This window comes from Lissotriton helveticus, chromosome 6 (genome assembly GCF_964261635.1).
Source record: "Lissotriton helveticus chromosome 6, aLisHel1.1, whole genome shotgun sequence".
NCBI classification, from domain to species: Eukaryota; Metazoa; Chordata; class Amphibia; order Caudata; family Salamandridae; genus Lissotriton; species Lissotriton helveticus.
Genome location: NC_136067.1, coordinates 1,841,335,790 through 1,841,356,200, shown reverse-complemented (window position 1 = coordinate 1,841,356,200; position 20,411 = coordinate 1,841,335,790). Strand labels below are relative to the sequence as shown.

At 44.4% G+C, this 20,411-nt stretch overlaps 1 protein-coding gene across 7 annotated transcripts in view; it reads left to right on the top strand.

The window, feature by feature from the left end:
* ANGEL2 (angel homolog 2) overlaps window positions 1-20,411 on the top strand; it is a 427,641-nt gene that overhangs the window by 384,268 nt on the left and 22,962 nt on the right. For all 7 annotated transcript variants that reach the window (XM_078649760.1, XM_078649759.1, XM_078649764.1 and 4 more), the window contains one exon: window positions 14,814-14,977. In XM_078649760.1, coding sequence (XP_078505886.1) covers window positions 14,814-14,977 — 164 coding nt within the window. The remainder of the gene's footprint in view (window positions 1-14,813; window positions 14,978-20,411) is intronic.

Sequence of the window (20,411 nt, the reverse complement as noted above, 5' to 3'; positions counted from 1 at the left end):
ACGCCTCCGGACAAGGACGGTAGGCGCCTGGATAACGTGGGGAAGAGGTTTTCTTCCATGGCCAGTTTGCTTGTTAGAGCAGCAAATGCTCTTGCCATTCTAGGCAGATACGATCGCCAGATGTGGTGTGACATGGAACCGTTTGTGGACCAACTACCAGACTCCACAAGGGATGAGGCCAAGAGAGTGCTGATGGAGGGAGAGAAATCCTCCTCTGAAGTTATCGACTGTGCTATGGATATAGCTTCCACGGCTTTTCGGGCCTTAGCAGGGTCAGCGGTGCTACGTCGCCAGGGCTGGTTGAGAGCCACCTGGTTTCGTCAGGAGGTCCAAAATAAGATCCTGGATCTCCCATTTGATGGAGAGATGCTTTTCGGTAAGCATGTTGATGATGCCCTGCAAAATATAAAAAAGAATACAGACACGGCGAAGTCCTTGGGATCACTCAACTACCGTGAGGTCCCATTTAAAGGCGCTCGTGGCAGAGGTTTCTCTTCGTATAGAGGCAACACCCAACAGAGATATTCCTCGCAATCTTCGCAGTCTTATAAGACCCAATACTCAAATCAACGGCAGGGACAATCTGCGTCTTACTCTCGCCAACCTCCGCGAGGCCGTCGGAACCGTCAGGGACGTGACAACGCCAAGCGGCAATAGCGGCCTCCTGGCTCTACCTACTGTTCCTACCCTCAGTCACATCAGTGGGGGGCAGCATATCATTTTGTCTGAACAGCTGGAAGTCTATAACATCGGACCAGTGGGTCCTGAATACTGTAGAGAGTGGCCATACATTGGAATTCCAAGATCTTCCTCCAACAAGAGCTCCGGGCGCCGTCCGCACAAAACATCTGGGACTGCTCCATCTCGAAGCCCATCAATTGTTCCTCAAGGGGGCAATAGAACCGGTTCCTCTCTCTCAGAGGGGCAGAGGTTTTTATTCCAGGTTCTTCCTGGTGCGGAAGACGGCAGAGACTTGGCGCCCCACACTAGACCTACGAGAGCTCAACACTTATCTCATCAAACTCTCTTTCAGGATGGTCACTCTCCAAGAAATTCTTCCTCTTTTGAACCCAGGCGACTATTTGGCGTCTCTGGATTTAGAAGATGCGTATTTCCACATACCGATACACCCAGCTCACAGACAAGAGCCATTTCCAATTCAAGGTGCTTCCGTTTGGCCTTCGGTCTGCACCACGGGTATTCACCAAAGTGTTAGCACCAGTAGCGGCTTTTCTACGAAAACAATCCCTTGAAGTTTTCCCTTACTTGGACGACTGGCTCGTCAAGGCTCCATCTTTCAAGGAAACTTCTTAAGCCGTTTCAACTTGCATCCAGTTGTTCAGTCACCTGGGCCTTCAGCTAAACAAACACAAGTCAGTTCTGCAACCCTCCAGATCCGCAAGATTCCTGGGGGCCATTTTGGACACAAAGCAATGCACGGCTCGTCCTTCGGAGGAGCGTCAACCAAAGTTGATCGTATCAGCTCGCCAACTGTTCCACAAGAAATGCCTTTCAGTCCGTCAATACAAGTCCCTTCACGGGTCGATGTCATCCTGCATACCATTAATACCGCATTGCAGGCTGCGAATGCGTCCTCTGCAGTAAGAACTAGACAAACAATGGTGCCAATCAGAGGGATCATTCAACGACAAGGTGTTGGTGACATCAGCAATGAGAAGGGCATGCGAATGGTGGCTAGTACAAGACAATATCGCACAAGGTCTGACGTTCAGAATTTCACCATCCCCCTGATCATGACCACGGATGCCTCTTTGGAAGGCTGGGGAGCAGTGCTCCGAGAGCTTCAAGTCAGCGGGCACTGGAGTCCAGAGCAGTGCCAGTGCCATATCAATTTTTTGGAGCTGACGGCCATTTGGTTGGCCTTGCAGGCTTTCCTTCCCAGAGTTCGCAACCATACAGTGCTGGTGCGGACGGACAATACGACGGCCATGCAATACGTCAACAAGCAAGGGGGAACGAGGTCGCAAACTCTGTCCACAGAAGCTCAGAAGATCTGGGATTATGCGATTCTTCACAACATCAGTCTGAGAGCCGAACACCTGGCAGGCTCGCTCAATGTCAAGGCGGATGCCCTGCGCCGCCAGACAGAGGTGACTCACGAATGGGAATTGAATCAGTCCATTCTGGAGAGTGTGTTCTCGGTTTGGGGGACACCAACCATCGACCTTTTTGCCTCTCCGGTGAACGCCAAATGCCGGTTTTACGCAAGCAAAGTTCACCATCAGGGATCCCTGGGGAACGCCCTTTCGATGGCCTGGTACAGCGCATTCTTTTACGCTTTTCCTCCAATTCCCCTCATTCCTCGAGTACTCAGGAAACTGAAGGCGGAACCATGCAAGATGATTCTCATTGCACCAGCGTGGCCTCGCCAATTTTGGTACACAGAACTCCTGCGGCTCCCCAGGCTCCTCCAATTCGCTTACAACCAATTCCGTCCCTGTTGTCAAGGAATCAGGGACAGGTTTACCATCTGGATCCGAAATCGCTACACCTGACAGCGTGGCTCCTGAACACAGAGAGTTCCGTCATCTGAATCTCTCCCAGGAATGTAGAGAAGTTTTGTCACAGGCTCGAGCACCGAGCACTAATAAAACTTACAAGGCAAAATGGAAGAGGTTCTGCCTATGGTGTCAAAGACAAGGTCTCCATCCTTACAAGTCGCTGCCTCTTCAACTATTGCCATATATACTATCATTGGCTAAGTCTGGGTTGGCGCATTCGTCTGTAAAGGTACATCTTGCAGCCATATCAAGGTTTCGGCGTAGTTCTTCAGGCCCTTCCTTATGGTCCTCTAGGATTGTTAAACAATTCTTAAAAGGCTTGTTCCGGATGTATCCTCCAGTTCGACCTCCTCCACCAGTTTGGCAGCTCAATCTTGTCCTGGCTCAACTCATGAAAGCTCCGTTTGAGCCTGTGCACAAGGCGGACTTGAAGTTCCTGTCTTGGAAACTTGCCCTCCTCTTAGCTCTGACATCAGCGAGAAGAGTTAGTGAGCTTCAAGCCCTCTCCATAGTGCATCCATTCCTTCAATTCAAAAAGGATGTTCTTATTCTTCGCACCAATCCGAAGTTTATTCCGAAGGTGCCGTCTGAGTTCCACTTGAATGAGCCTTTGATTTTAAAGTCTTTCTTTCCGCGCCCTTCTACGCCTGCGGAACGCACATTGCATTCTTTGGACGTTCAGAGATGCTTGAAATTCTACTTAGAGCACACACGACCCTTTCGGAAATCATCCCAGTTGTTTTTGTCCTACAGCGCACCACGGAAGGGGTTTCCTTTGGCAAAGAGTGGCATTTCCCGCTGGATCTCCAGTGCGATTCAATTCTGCCATCAGGAGGCGGGCAAGCCACTGGACAGAAAAGTCCGTGAACATTCCACAAGGTCTGTGGTATAGTCGGTGGCTCTCTTCTCTGGAGTCGCCATTAAGGACATATGCAGGGCAGCAACGTGGAGCAGTACTCATACCTTCACGAAACACTACTGCCTGGAGTCTGCAGGACGAGACGACTCGGCTGTTGGTAAAGCAGTTCTACGAAATCTTTTTCATTGAGAGGTGAGCTTTCCCTACAATCCCTCCATCCTGGTGAGCCCATTTTGTTTGTTTTGCTATGCTATAAGTATTGCTAATATGGTTATGTGATGCCATGTATCTACAAAATGTGTCTTTGTGATTTACTGCTAGCTACTCTGATACAAAGCATGGGAATCTATGAAAGTTCCAATACTGGGGCAAGAAAACAAGTTACTTACCTGTAACTTTGGTTCCCCAGTATTGGTAACTTTCATAGATTCCCATGCGCCCACCCTCCTCCCCTGGGAAAGTTCAGTCTTTTGACGAGAGATAGTGGCGGTTTGCACAACGGCTACGAAAATCTGAGGCTCTGAGCTCTCTCAGGAAGGTTCTATGGGGTGAGGCGGCTCTGATTGGTCCTTACAAAAGTTTGGTCTCTTTTACAAAAAGAGGGTGATAGGATACAAAATGAGATGAGGCCTAGGTCTTTTTAGGGCTCGGCTGAAACGCGCGGAAGCGCGTCTCCGCCGAAGCTCTTTTGTCGGCGTGTGTGCTTCCCAGGAGACAATTCTGGCCGCGCGCATCGCCTTTGAGGCGATTTCAAAGTGGCACGCGCACGCGAACGAGCGCTGTGGCCAGGCGCTGTCTCCTGAGAAGCACACACGCATGCGCATACACACACAAGCGCCCACACACGCACGCACATACATACAGAGACACACCCCACCCAGCTCACATACACACACGAGTGCACCCTCCCTCTCCCCCCCGCCGTCGCACACATGCATACACACACACGTGCACGCGCACACAACGAGGGAACCGAGTCCCGTCCCCACCCCCCAGCCCTTTTCAACTTACCTGGTGAAGTCTGAGGGACTCCGCTCTCCTTCTGGCGTCGCAAGACGCTTTCACTCCGCCTTCTCTTCCGGTCCGGATGCAGCCCCGCAGCCCCGCCCCCGTCACAGGCGACTTTGCCTGACTTCCGGCGAGGCTGCGGGGCTCGTTTTGTTCTTCTCGCTCGGGGCGCGCGCCATCTGTCCCGGTGGAGGGGAAAGCAGGTAAAATACAATTTTGGTGCATGCGGTGCAATTAACAAAGCCAGCTGAGCCACCGGCACTCCAGGGGAAAAGCTGTGGTAACATCTGAGAGCAAGAAAAAATATTTCCGAACCAGAGAAGAAAAAAAAACTGCGTATGCAACCCAACAGCCCCATACCGAGCTGATTGTTAGCACTCTGCTCGTTTCAATAGGACACGTGTTCCTGGATGTTATGCCTTTAGCTTTAGAAGCATACATAATGCAGACAAGTAAGCCCATATTTTATTAGAAGTGACACAGCGGCTGGCCTGAGGGGCATGTTGCAGCATGATGCATGTCTAGTTGTTCCCGAAAACTCCATCACTCACTCTATATTCCACAAAACACCGCTGAAAATATTCGTCATATTTCGTGGCTCTCTATAACTGAAATCTTTGTGTGGGGTGAGTCCTCAAGATGCTTGTATGATATTACGCACCACCTGTACCTCAGTTAAGTAATCTTCAATGTGCTTGTATGACGCAGTAGCTGGTGTGCTACTGGTTGCCGGGTCTAAGATTTATGGGCCTGAATTTAAAAAGATGTGATGATAATGTCTGAAATGATTACCTATGGCGTGACGTCTACGTTTGATGGTAATTCGAACATTTTTGTATTAATTCTCAAAGAATTCGGGGAGTACTTTTGGAATTCTGAGACTCGTACATTTTGAAAAGTACTCACGCATAAACATGGACGTATATAAATGCAGCAGGGGCTACATTTATAAACTTGCTTTTCTCTCCATTCGAAAAATATGGACTATTCCTTTTCTCCTGTCCTTAACACGACCAAACATATCAGGGTCCGTATTCCAAAAGTGCCATACTGTTGGTCAGCGTGGTGCAGGGGTATCTGAATCCATTTATTGGGGGTTTGGCACTTTGGTTCCGAGTCACGGTCGGGATTCGTAGAGTTTAATTATATGCCGCTAGGGTTTTAACATTCTGCAAAGACCCGGACATGATTCAGAAGTAGAACTTTGTGGCATGGTCTGTAATCATTTTTAACATTTAATTATCCATTTTGGTCATTAAGGAACACATTTTAAAGTGGTTTAATTTTTACATTTACTGTTTAGATTATGTACCGATAAGTGGAAAAAATACTGGATTTAGGTAATTATGCACATTTTTGTACCGGCAGGACATAACCGATATTTTTATGATGGTATAATACATACCAGGTGGTGACAATACATACTACCCTCCTTTAATTTAGCACTAGCATCTCTTTTAAAGAACTGACCCTGTGTGTAGCTTATTTAGTCTGTTACTGTTTGACATTTTATCTGTGATCTCTTCACTATACCATATGCTGGAGTTGGACTTCAATGCTCTGTTTCGCTAGCCTGGCAGAGTCGAGAGTATGAAGGGGGTAACTGCATTACCTTATTGCAGTTGGGCTAAACTCCGGTGAGTCACGCAGTCAGCGAAGGTCGCTGGCTGTGAAAATAAATATATAAATATATATTTCGGTCGAATATAATGGAATGGATCGAATGCATTGCATGCAATACATGTAGTAATAATGTTGTTCACTCATAAAAGCACCATTTCCTGGTATATATATTTCAAATATAATTATTAAATGTGCCAAAATGTCTCTCTTATTGAAGCTGTGTATGCATCTTTTGTCAAACTAATGGCTCTGTAATAAGTACACGAAGAGTAGATGGGGTTTGCAGAACATGTCTGGCTGAGACATATTTCGACAAATCCCAAGCCAGGAATTCTTTTAGAAATGCTTAACATTACCAAGCCCGTTATTTACGCTCTGCTACTCTTAATCAATTGTCAGTTCCACGCACCAAAACAGTGTCCTGGGGAGACCGTCGCTTTCTTGTGGCTGCCCCCAGACTTTGGAACACCTTGCCTCTCAACATCAGACGGAGTGCTACACTGTTTCAGTTTCGTAAACTCCTGAAAACCTGGCTGTTCTCCCATTAATCATGCTTAATTGTTCTCTGTTCATTCTTTCATCCTCTCGTGTCTATTTTTTTCTCTCCCACCCTTTCAATAATGGTTTTAGCGCCTTGACGCCTAAGGGTATAAGCAGCGCTTTACAAGTGTCAAAAATAAATAAATAAATAAATTTCAGGAAACGCGCTGCCATAAAAGTCTTCGCGAGCGTGATTCGGAGGTGGCCAGGATAGCCTGCACTTCTCAGAGTGAGCTCGCAGGCTTCCCATAGATACACAACGGGCCTTCTGCAGATTAAATAAACGGTTCCTTTCAAGGGAAACTTGGTAAAGGTATCTTAACTGAGTAGCTGATGTGCTAATACAAGGTTGTCGCCATCAACACCAATCCAACAATAATCAGGAACTGCACCCTATTAACCGGCATTCCTGAAAACAGCGCCTCTGCTAATATCAAAACTCAACGTTGGCTCTGATCTCGTTTACGGCTGACATCAACAAAGTTTTGGCACCACACACACACACACACACACAACCACACTGTCAGTGCACACTTACACCAGGCACACGGACCATCAGTCGTCAGTGCACGCTTTCACTGGGCACAAACACCACCAGCCATCAGTTCACGCTTTTACCGGGCCCAAACACCACCAGCTGTAAGTGCACGCTTTCATCAGACACACAGCACCAGCCGTCAGTGCACACTTTAACCAGGTACACACACCACCAACCGTCAGTACACGCTTCCACCAGGCACACACATTACCAGCCGGCAGTGCACACTTCCACCAGGCACACACACCACCAGCCATCAGTGCACAATTTCTACAGGCACACACACCACCAGCCATCAGTGCACACATCAATTGTTAACGCATCCACAAATAACTATTGTAGCAATCGCAGTATGGCGCACTTTACTTTCAAACATATTCATCTAAAGCGCAGCATGCCACCACTGCTACAAAAATACATGCACATTTTTTTGGCCTACAATTTATAGACTTTTGGTGCAATTAGTGTTGCAATATTAAGCAATGCCAATAGCTCAAACTTAATTAACCCGAGACCTATTGCATTGTAAATGCTTGTTTTCTCTTTTGTTTCTATGGTTGTGATACTACCGAGGCTCCCATTCCGACGACGGGGCATTATAAAAAAGCTTGGGAATCTATGAAAGTTACCAATACTGGGGAACCAAAGTTACAGGTAAGTAACTTGTTTTCAACCCGTTGGGTATTCCTCATTTGTTCCGAAAGTATTACTTTGCTTGCCACTTCTGATTCTGATATATAGTTTGTCCGCCCTTTTCTTTGCCATCTGTTTGCTTGACTCCTAAATTGATCTTTTGTGGTGCCCACTTTCAGATACTGCTGAAGGAAACATTACTTAGACCTTAATTGTTTTATCCTCTCACACTAGTACTTTGCTGTAGGTCTACAGACCTGCACAGCAGATATTTTGGCGTGATGCTTTTAGTATAGGAAATTCTCATTGTTTTAGAGAAATAGAATGCGTTGACCCCGTTGTAGGGACATGCATGTGCTGAATATTTTTGTTTGAACGAAATGATGTGTTCGAGGCATTTGAGCTGTAGATCACATGCTTTGCATACTCCTGCCATCTAGTGTTGGGTCCGGATGTTTAAAAGTTGTTTTTCTTCGAAGAAGTCTTTCCAGTCACAAGGTAGGTGACTCCTCCTTATGGTGATAGTGCCCATGGACATCGACTCCATTGTCAGATAGTTTTTTTTCTGCCTTCCGGTTCGGACGTGAATTGATGCGCTCCGGCTTGACACCATTTCTTTGGTTTCCCTCGTTGCGTAAGACACTCACCCCTGACTGTATTGTTTTCGGTCGAGTAATCCCATTCGCCACGTATTGTATTTACTGGAAGAAAACATTTTTCGATCAGGTAGCTCGTGGCAGGCCGTCGGGCCTACCCGCGTCTGTCCATCTCGCAGTCGATGGAACGGATTCCATTTAAATTCTGCCCTCAGTGCCACGCGAAGTTTCCGTGCACCGACTCACCTGGGCTTGTCTCCAGAGCACAGAGAATACGAATATGACGCGTGTAAGGCTTTCCGATCAATGAAAACGCTTCGCGACCGTCTGGCTCGACATCGCGAACTGCAGAACCAACACACAAGTTCCATTCCAGACCTCTTTGGAGAAGATTCAGAACAAGATGCCTGAGACGCCTTGGGGAGCAGAGGAGGAACAAGACCCGATCTCCATCTCCGACTACGGCTCAGAGGAAGATGAAGACATCCCGCAAGGGCAGCGTACCCGGAGTACAGATCCTCCCTTGCCACAAAGTCCACCTCAGCCCAAGCAGGCTCCGGTCCAGCCCCCGGCTCTGGACCACTGTTGACACCGAGAACCGGTTTCTGTCGCCCCACCCTCCGGCTTGGCACTGAAACATACCCAAAAGTCTTCCGGCTTCAAACAGAGCCGTTTGAAAACGGGCACAAAGCCGAAACCTTTGGGATCGAGGTCAAAGACAGGCTCCGTCCCATCCCCTTCAATGCCGAAAACATCTTCGGATACGAAATCCTTGGCACCCAAAACACCGGCACGAAGCTTTGGCACGGAAAGAAACTGATTTGCCGATTCCATCCAAAGAGCAACATTTCGATGCGCCACCCTTCAAACAGGATCCGAAACAGCGGGAGCTATATATCCACCCAACTACTGGACATATTACCACAAAGGTGAAAAATGCAAACCTGAGACAGAAGAGGTCTACCACATTTCTTTAAAAAGGAAAAATGTCAGTACTAATCCTTCTCCTTCTCCTCCTCCTCTTCTCATCACCTCCTTCTCCTTAGTTTCAACTATTACTAATTTCACCTGTTCACTCACCAACACATAAACCTGAAGATCACAATGATGGGGATGGCTATGGGGCTGGGGACCATGAGCCAATTCCCATAGACCCCTGGACAGATTACAACACCAATTCCCCCACAGGGAATGATCCTACCAAGCCTTCTCCACCGTACGACTGTTTAAGATACATAGAACTGTTGGGTAGAGCTGCTATCTACCATGGGGTTCAGCAGCATAGGAATCCCTGGAAAAGTATTTCCTTTTCGAGAGTCTTAGTACTACACAAAAGTCCTCGCACACACACTCCCCATGCTCCAGGCATAGGACGTCACCGCACACGAACGTGCCGCCCGGGAATGATCCCTGCACATCCAGCATGCCTGGATTTGTTTTCCGCATCACCACATCTGAATTAACCGATTCCGGTTTCCCTCGTGGTTCCGAATTGGCACTGAACACCACGTGCCCCAACGCTGGATTCACTCTGCGCCGAATGATAGGTTTCTTCCTTCCATAGTTGAATCCCCCACCCCCCGGGCGGACTCGCCCTACAGTGGATCGGGGCTCCGACCACTCAACCTGCCTACCGCTTCCTCGCTCCGGTTGATAAACAGCACCCGCCAATTGGCAACCCGGTCCTGAAGATGATCCTGACTCCATAGGATCGAAACGCTGCTGACCAAAACTTTCAGCGCAATTTGCGGTGCACATATCTCTATGGTTCACTAAAACCTCTTGAACAAAACAAATTAATGCCTTAAACTTTTGAAGCTGAACCATAACTCTGTAAATATCTTTTTTCACCTTGTCACCTTACGATGTTCTTCTTCACGTGTCACTTGCGCCGTAATTTTTCATGTCAAGAGCACAAGGTGCACCTATTGTTTTTGGGTTGCCTTTGCAATTTATGCCCACAGTGCTGATATAACTGTATTGTATAAATTGCCATACCAAATACATGATGCCATGAGCACTTCCATATCAAATAATATGAGTCTCCCTTCTTCCTTCGTGTAATGTTTTGTACATATATGTATATTTGCCTTTTTTCCATTAATACCAGTTGAGACACTGTTGCTAATTTTCACTTTTTATGATCAGGCACGTAGACAATATTTTTAATGATCCTGTTAGGGCACGTATCCTCACCCCTAGGGTAGACCGTAAATATAAGCCGGCACCATCAGATTCAGCATACATAAAGGGGCAGTTACCATTGGATTCCTTAATAGTTTCCTATGCACACAAACTGGCCAATTCACAAATAGGATATGCTCCATCCCCAGACAAAGAATCTAAGCTCAGAGACACTTCGGGGGAAAAGAGCAGTCCCCAGGCTGCAAACTTTTGGCGAATCTCCAATACACAAACACTGTTGGCTAGGTACGACAGGGCCCATTGGGATGAAATGGAGCAGTTGCTCCAATTTCTATCTGATGAGCACAAGTCTAAAGCGCAAGTCCAAGGCGCAAGCCCTAGTGCAGGAGGGACAGCTCATATCCAATAATTCTACCCGGTGCGCCCTAGATGCGGCAGACACTGCAGCTAGAGCGGTCAACACCAGCGTCCTATTAATAAGGCATGCCTGGTTACGGATATCTGGATTCAAACCAGAGGTTTAAACTTCCATCCTGAACACACCATTTGACAAGGAACACCTTTTTGGCCCTGTAGTAGATTCCTCATTAGAAAAGATGAAGGACACCTAAGTGGCCAAATCTGTGGGAGCCGTTCAATTAGCCCCAGGATGTGGTTACTTTCAGCGCTCCTTCTACCGAGGAGGGTCCAAGAATACCTCTTCAAATACGGCCACCACCACCACCTAAAAAAGGTAACAATCAACCCTCTGCCTCTAAGGGTTACTTCCGAGGGGGTTACAGAGGCAATATTGGCAAAGGTAGAGGCTCCAACACACGCGCCTCCCCCTCCATTACCAAACCGTGACTTCCTTACACTCCCCCCCCCCCCCCCCCCTGTCTGGGGGTACCTTTCACATGTCCTACCTGTCTGGCAGTCTATAACCACAGACAAATGGGTACTGGAAATTATCTGTTCTGGTTATTGCCTTAAGTTCACCAACAATCCTCCAAACATTCCTCCATGTTCACACAAACTGTCACCTGATCACTTACACCTCCTGAAACAAGAGGTTCAGTCTCTCCTCTTAAAAGAAGCTATAGATCCCGTACCACTACAATACCACGAGTCGGGCATATACTCCTTTTACTTTCTCATACTAAAAAAAGTACTGTTCTCTCCTCAGACCAGTCTTGGACCTCAAACAATTAAATCTTTATATACAGTCAGACCATTTTCACATGGTAACACTTCAACAAGTGCTTCCACTCCTGCAACAGGGTGACTTTCTGTCTACTATAGACTTAAAGGACGCCTATTTTCCAATACATCCCTTTCATCGCAAATTTCCCAGATTTGTGGTAGCAGGCCAACATTACTGGTTCAACGTACTCCCCTTCGGAGTCACCACTGCTCCCAGAGTCTTTACAACATGTCTGTCAGTAGTCGCTGCTCATCTAAGAAGACAACACATTCATGTCTTCCCCTACTTGGACGACTGGCTCATCAAAGCCAGTACGTATCCAAAGTGTCACCAACATACTCACAGGACACTACAGTTACTGCACCAACTGGGGTTCACGGTCAATGTTTTGAAATTGCATCTCCAACCTTCCAACACTCAAAATTACCTAGAGCCACTTTAGATAATCAAAAGGCTCTGGCCTTTCCCAATGCAGCCAGAATTTGCAACATTCAGGCGCTAGTTCTCCAGTTTCAGACCAATCACTCGCTTCCAGCTCAAGTGTATATGCAACTACTGAGAATGATTGCATCATGATTGTTCCCCATGCCAGAATGCTTAGCGAGTCACTGGAACCAATCGCAATGTCTGTTAACCGATCTAGTGTTGGTAAGCTGCCGTACTCCTCGCTCTCTGCTGTGGTGGAACACACAAGATTTATCGAAAGGACGGCCCTTCATAGAGTCAGTTCCACAGACAATGCTAACAGTGGATGCGTCACTCACTTGGCAGGGGGCTCATCTTCAGCACCACATAGTGCAAGGCCTGTGTCAACAGCTAACATTTCTCCACATAAATCATCTAGCAGTCTTTCTAGCACTGAAAGCATTTCAGACTCACCTGGTCAACAAAGCTGTCCTAGTTTGTACTGACATGACAGCTATGTATTACATACAAAAACAGGGGGGACATACTCTCTCCAATGGTCACACTTGGCCTGAGACATTTGGAGGAGGGCCATTCACCACAAAATCTTATCTCCTAGTTGAGCACCTCCCAGGAGTGAACAATCAGATTGCCGATCTCCTCAGCAGACAGAGACAGCAAAAACACGAATGGGAACTTCACCCTCAAGTTCTCCTCCCATTCTTTCAAAGTTGGGGAGTGCTCAAATAGACCTTTTTGCCACACGCCTAAACCCAAAATCCCCAAACTTTGCCTCCATGTACCCACACCCTACTCTCCAAAAGCAATGCACTCTGGATGAACTGGTCAGGGATATTTGCCTACGCTTTTCCGCCTCTCCCACTTATTCCATTAGTGGTTTGGAAACTCAGGCAAACATCCCTCACACTCATCCCAGTAGCTCCCACATGGGCCCGCCAACTGTGGTTCACAACCCTGTTGGAGCTGTCACTAGTTCCACATCAAAAGCTGCACCTCACAATCCGTCTCCTCACACAGAGCCATGGAGAAATCAGACACCCAGGTCCCAAACAACTGAACCTCGCAATCTGGCTCCTGAAGTCATACTTTGGTTATCTAAATCTCCCATCAGACTGTATGAGCATCATCAGAGAGGCCAGAATGCTTACCACAAGCCTGTTATACAGCCAAATGGAAACGTTTTGTTATCTGTTGCAATAACAACAACATCCATTTGCTTGATGCTTCTGTGCAAAATATCATTTGTTACCTGCAGCAGTCAGGATTAGCGTACACTTCTATCTGACTGCATCTCGCTGCAATAGCTGCGTAGCTACAAAATAGGCAACATTTATTGCTTTTCAGAGTGCCAGTAATCAAAGCTTTCATGGAAGGACTCGAGTTATAACACCAAGACTTCCACTTGCTTCAGTGTGGAATTTAACATAGTCCTCACAAGATTAATGGGCCCACCTTTTTAACCCTATGCATAAATGTGAGAGACCGCTTCTCTCCTGGAAAACTACTTTCCTCATTGCAATCACTTCACTGAGGAGAGTGGGTGAACTACAGGCACGAACTATAGAAGAATCCTTTTTCCAACTTCACAAAGAAAGTGGTTTTTCGTACTAACCCCAAATTTCTACCTAAGGTAGCATCTGCCTTTCACATCTATTAGTCAGTTAAATTTACCGGTATTCTTCCCTCAACTTGATTCTGTGGCGGAACGAGCTCTACACACCTTGGATGGAGAGCCATTTTATATTGCATTGAAAGAACAAAATCATTTGGTAAGACCAAAAAACTTTTTGTTGCTTCTGCACCACCACACAAGGGCAATCCTATATCCAAGTACGGTATTGCCAGATGGATTGTTAAATGCATTCAAACTTTTATGCAAAAGCAAAGAGAAAGTTAACAATACCCCCTAGAGCGCATTCCACTCGCAAAATAGGGGCTACTACGGCTTTCTTAGGAAACATCCCCATAGTGGACATTTGTAAAGCTGCACCATGGTCTACACCGAACACATTCACCAAACACTATATTGTCTAGATGTGTTAGCGAGACAAAAAGCTAATGTGGGCCAGGCTGTACTTTCAACAATCTTCCAGACAACTCCAACAGCTACATGTTAGCCACAGCTTTGGGAGAATACTGCTGTATAATCTATGCAAAGCATGTGATCTACAACTCAAATGCCTCGAACGTATAATGTTACTTACCCAATAAGCATCTGTTCTTGGCATGTAGGGCTGTAGGTTCACATACGCACGCCCACCCGCCTCCCCGGGTACCTCTAGCTGTTGCAGTTCTCTATCTTATTCTACATACATGCGCATGGACATCTCTTTTCCTTACTTACTAACTCCATTCTCACCCTCTGCGGGGAAAACAATCTACAATGGAGTCAATGTCCATGTGCACTAGAACCGAAAGGAGGAGTCACTTCGCTTGTGACTGGAAAGACGTCTTAGACACTAGATGGCAGGAGTATGCTAAGCATGTGAATCTACAGCTCTACATGCCAAGAACAGATGCTTACTGGGTAAGTAAGATGATCCTTTATATCTTTAATTAGTTGTTGTATGGAACAGTCACCTGTCTGTGCGTGAGAGGATGGCCGTTCCCATTGGTTTCTTATTGGGCAACCACCAAGAGTTAAACGTTGAAGTGATTAGTGAACTGTTTTCTGAAAATCAAGTGACAACTTTTTTAACAGTGTTAAACCAATATTCTATGTTTCTGGTTACATCCCTAGACCAAAATCAAGCTTGCAGCATGGATTCAGTTTGTCTTCTGTGTACTCTCATTTTATCCCTGGAACTGGAATCCCAGAGGTAACCACTTGCCACTCTAGGACCGCTGTTACAGTGGACTACATTTTCTATTCTGCAGCAAATAACGACGTATCATTACCTCCAGGTAAATAAATATAGTACTTGCCCTCTGTTTTCCTAGAGTTTTTATGGAGTGAGATTTAACATGGTATTTATTTTATCATACTTGATTGTACAAGAAGATGCAAAATACAGCACCTTATCTGATGAACAAAGTGATTGAAGTCTCTCCATCCTTGGATTCCAATCACCTCTGCAGATAAGCTCTGTTGTCTAGTGCGGAGAGCTACACGTCTGTGATGCTCAGACCAGGGTTTGTTAATAGAGATAATGTCCCACTTGGGTATTAGGAATTAAGTTCCTCGTGTAATTCAGTTTTGTTTTTTATTTGTGAGTGCATAAGTAAATAAAACCATTCTACCAATAAAAGTACAAGACTGGAAAGTGAGGAGCAGGTCCTATTCTGTGTAAAACAAACTAAAATAAATGAATCAGTGTGCCTCTTGTGCTCAAACATTGCAGGTGTTACAATAGAACCACTTTATAAACTAAACCATTAATTCTACCATACACACTTCTCTTAAATTGAGACCACCAGGCCTGTTCGAACAATTGAAATCTTTTTTTTTTTTAAAGTGTCCATTTCCTTTCAAAATTTCGGTATCCATGATCACAGTAACAAGTAAGAGTTTGAGTGCAGACTGACAACCTTAAAACTGACGCTTTCCTTTGCTGAAGTAATGGAGCCAGTGCACTTTAACACTAATAGCCTTGATAAGCCTGCCAGTGGAAATGTGAAACAAGTTGACTAGCTAAACTAAAACATTTGTAATTGTTGTATTGTAGTATCAAGCGATAATGAGATCCAAGTGCCTGTGTATCTTTGTTTTAATTGTATTTCTACTCTGTGGGATAAACACAATGATTATTTTTTTTAATCTGTTTTATTGGTTTTCTTCACAACAAGAGAATAAAGCAGATATCTGCAATGCTGTATAGCTTGCCTGCACATTGTTGCTATTACATTTGCGTTACTTACATATGCCAAATTCACTGTATTAATAAATGTCTCTGTGCACATTCATGTGTCTCTTAGTTTGTGATTCATACAAGTCTCTGATATACTGTAAGTGAGTGTCTGTTTAACCGCATGGTCTGTCAGATAAATGGTAGTAAATGTACCGTAGTGAGAGCTGCTAACTCAGGAGGCGGATAATAGTGTTGGGGACAACTAAAACATAACTGGGATTCTAGGTTCTATCTAACATGGCGCCGCCCGCAGATCAGGTCCAACCCTCCCTTGCACCGCACAAAAAAGTGATCGGTGCACTTCCATATCTCAGCAAGCATGGTCTATCGAAGGGTATGCCTAGCCAACCACAACCAGGCTTATTATTTCTGCTCTTGTAGAGTGGTATAAACACAATGATGAGGTGTTTTTTTTATCCAGGTAATGTACCTACTCGAGCAATAATAAATATGTATGGAAAATACAAAATAATCGATATTTGTATAAAGCTAATTCAAAACAATTTATTCAAATTCTGCAGTAAACTACAAAAAAAATCATTTTCTATTTGTCTTGATTAGATGCCTTTACATTTAGTTTCTGAAGCGAAATTTGTTCAAGGTCCTTGTCAAAAAGTCTGGTAGTTAATTTTGCTTAAATACTCTTTTAAAATAAAAATATCAGAATGCAATATTGTTGTCATCCCTAACTCATTCCGAGGCCGATTTACTAATATTTCATGCAATACAACACAGCACAAGTTATGACCCCCTAACATCTAAAAGTAGCCATGAGTACATGAACTGGAGAGAGCAGAAATACGGCATTAATACTAAAATATTGAAATTATATAGCGCTTACCCTCCCTGACGAGGTGTTGATGTGCTTTACGGGGAGTAATACGCTACTGTTGGTTATTGAGATTAGTCTTGTGCTCTCAAACCCTTCCATGCATTTAGTTCAGTTTCTTTGTGATCTATTAATGACATTACTGTTATCATTAGAGGGGTTTATGTGAGAAGCAAATGGTTGATGGAATTAATATTTCTAGCTTGCAGGGACATGGTTTCAAAGAAAGAGATTATGATAGGCTTGTAATTTATAGTAGTCTATATATACAGGATGCATGCGGAAAATAGAAGGGGAAGGAGAGGGGAATTCAAAATACATGGGTAAGGGAAAACTTAAAAGTTAAGTCAAGATAAATGTTTCATGCAGTGTTTTAGGAATATAGCAGGGAGATTTTTTATAATAGCAAGCAAGAATGTAAATGTAAACCTATAGAAAGGAATGTAGCTGCTACAATCTTTCCAGATTCACTTTAACTTTCAAGAGGTGGAAGATACTTTCCTCGCAGCAAAATGCAAAAATGCAACCCCATTGCTTGAGACCCCTTTACTAGTGACAGTCGAGCAGTGACATTTACGCACATTCTAGTACCCATAATTACCATTTGACTTTGACAACACCATTGAGAAAGCCCCTGTCCACATCATCCCACTGTAGGTGTGATATAATTACTTTCTAAGTACTGTGAAATATTGTTAACCACTTGGATGCTAATGACAAGGGTAACTCGTCATGGAGTTTCCATTGATTTCAATGGAAATTACATGGAAGAATATCAGGGACCGTAGCATCCAAGTTTTATGCATGCAAATCATTTTACAACATTCAAACTACTCATATAATTGTTATATAAACACTTACCAACTTGATAGATAACAAGGCAGTTGATAAATGTTGCAGCAATCATCATTAGTAAATTCAGTGCATAACTTACATGACTCATTCATTACCTGGTTCAGAAGTGCATAGGAAAGTGCTGCCCCTACCCAAAATCCTGAAGCGCACTGGACACCAGGCACCACGGTCCGCAAAATAAATTTGTGTTGTGGTCACACCATGACTCTCCAGCTTTCACCTTGCCTTGTAGTGGAGCATAAGTGGCCCTAATCATATGACGCCCTTCTGCTCTCCGCTAGTGCACTGATTGAGGCACCCTTACGCCATGCTGCAAGTTTCCTACGTTACAGGTAGGATTGTTTTTTGCAGGAAGGGGTGTCTTCCTGCACAAAACCAATCCTAAAAAGCCTCTCTCTATATATGACCTAGATTGCATCATGCATAGAAAGAGGAAGTAACTAGGAAAATAAAAATAGTTCTACTTGTAATGATGCTCTGTGGTAGCTGCACCATTTGGGTGCAATTCTACGATTACTGCTTTAAGTGAATCTGAGATTTCATGAGTGGATGCATAGGAATGCCCATGCCTCACTTGTGCAATGCCTACCACAAGGAAGTGTCACTCAAAGTAGCACAAATCTTTGTTTTGCGTACATTTCTTTACAAAGTCATGCAACTTTGTAACTCCCATTTAAAGACTTGCGTCACTTAAGGGCAACATAAGTCCTTAGAAAATCAGGTCTTCGGTGTCCAAATACATCCATAAAAGATTAGCTGATGAGGACACAATCATTTCTAACGAAATAATGTCTTTAGAGATCCTCTGTAAATACTCACTGTAAACAAAAACTTCAAAAAGTGATCCCCCAGCTCGAAATCTGGTTGAGTTAGGTCAGATTTAATTGCCCATAGTGAAACAGGTGTTCTACCACACTCTCCACTTTAGGAAGTAACTAAAAGAAGTGTGCAGCAAAACACCTACACATTAATTCATTCACTAATGGAACTTTAAACAAAAATGGATAAACCATAAGTTACAGCAGGAAAAATGTTACTCTGCTTCAGCCAAAATCTGTCCGCTGTATCAATAGCTGATGTGAAATCTGTAAAACATAGTCCACCTTCTGCAAATCAATTGCTTTTGGAGGAATTAAGAAAAGAGCAGTGATGTTATTCCAGGTTTCACAAGTTGGTCTAAAGCCTGTCTGATAGAAGGGCAAAAAAAAAAAACTTTAAACCCCAATCAGACAAAGCCCTCAAGCTATTTTACGTACACTTTGGCGTCCGCATTGAGGAACTTGATCACTCCGTAGGTTGAGAGCAGACCAGATTTGCCCTTATAATTGGTGTGCCTTACCAACCCTTTAGTGACATTATCCAAAGACTGACTAGAAAACGGGGAAAAATAATGAGGCCTAAGATCATATTAATCACACTTGTTGGTATTTGGGACTGAATTAATGGCGTTAGTAACCCTGCCCTCAGAAAAAGTAGAATATAAAGACAGAAGTAAAGCTTGAGAAATACTCATCTTGAAGCCCCATTGATGCTCATAGAGAGAATCCTATCCCATCCAGTGGACCTAATTGTATTCAATCTTCTAGGAGTGTCTTGTTATACAAAAGCCATTTATCCATGCTGACATTTTTTTAATTACAACTTCAAAAACCTTACTTTTGTACGATCACTTATTGGCTTCCTGAATCATCCAGCACTGCCAGCACAGCTTTCAGATTGTTAAAGGGCATGAAGTCCTTTGTCTTGCATTTGTGTTTTTAATGTCGAGGTATATCGGTTTACACCACTCACCATGAGTATCACAGAAAATTGAGTTGTAAGCCTTAAAGAATTCCACTTCTTTTAAAACAATGCTCCTCAAGCGCCCATAAGCAATGAAATGCAGTTATTACTTGGGGAATGTGGATACTCTTAAGTCTCGGTCTAATGCAATAGTTGTGGCCCCAGAAGAATTACTTGCCTGAAAGTATAATCCATGGGAGGGATGTTTTTTTATTAGATTAAAGTGTTGTCTGCCAGTCTCCCATTCCTTACCCATGAAGGTTTGTCAGTTCACCTGCTACCCCACCCCATGCTATGTTCCTTTTACAGTACCCCGTATAAACAGTGGCAGAATCAACAGATTAGTGCTCAAGTTGGATAATAGTCTTAAGTAGAAGTGAGGTTCCACTCCATGCTCCAGCAGAGGAATATAGAGAGCTATTAAACAAGTTCGTTATTCCTTTTTTTTAATCCACACTGCTTATCTTCAGATGTTGTGCAATCGGACAGTTGGATCATATCCAAGTTCAGTGCATCATATATATGACCATAGCCAATCTGAATCTTTTTTTCTGCCATTTTGAGGGCAAAATAGAAGTCCGGCCGGTCTACAGCTAGTCATGGGGCGCTGACCCATCAGCCATGGTTCCTTTTAAGGAAAAGATTTGCAGGACCACTGCTTCTACTCCTTTGCAGTTAAATTCAGTTTGTATACCCTTCTGTAGGGTGCACTTCACTTTCCTACTGCTGTGTGATTAAGATTGGATATGGATGCCTCCCTTTCAGACAATATAACAAAGCTTTTACTACTAGAAACAATAGGCAGGTGATATTCAACCCACCATAGAGGTTCCAACATTCCCCCCTTGTTTGAAAGCTGCATTGGCTACCTTTGGAGTCTCATATACATTTTAAACCTTGGCTCTAAGTAATCGGGCTCTACACAAGAATGCTCCAACTTATTTGGACTGTAAAGGTATTCCTTACATTTCATTTTTATATGCTGAGAAAACAAAACTGATTCCACAAAGTCTTGAAAGAAAGT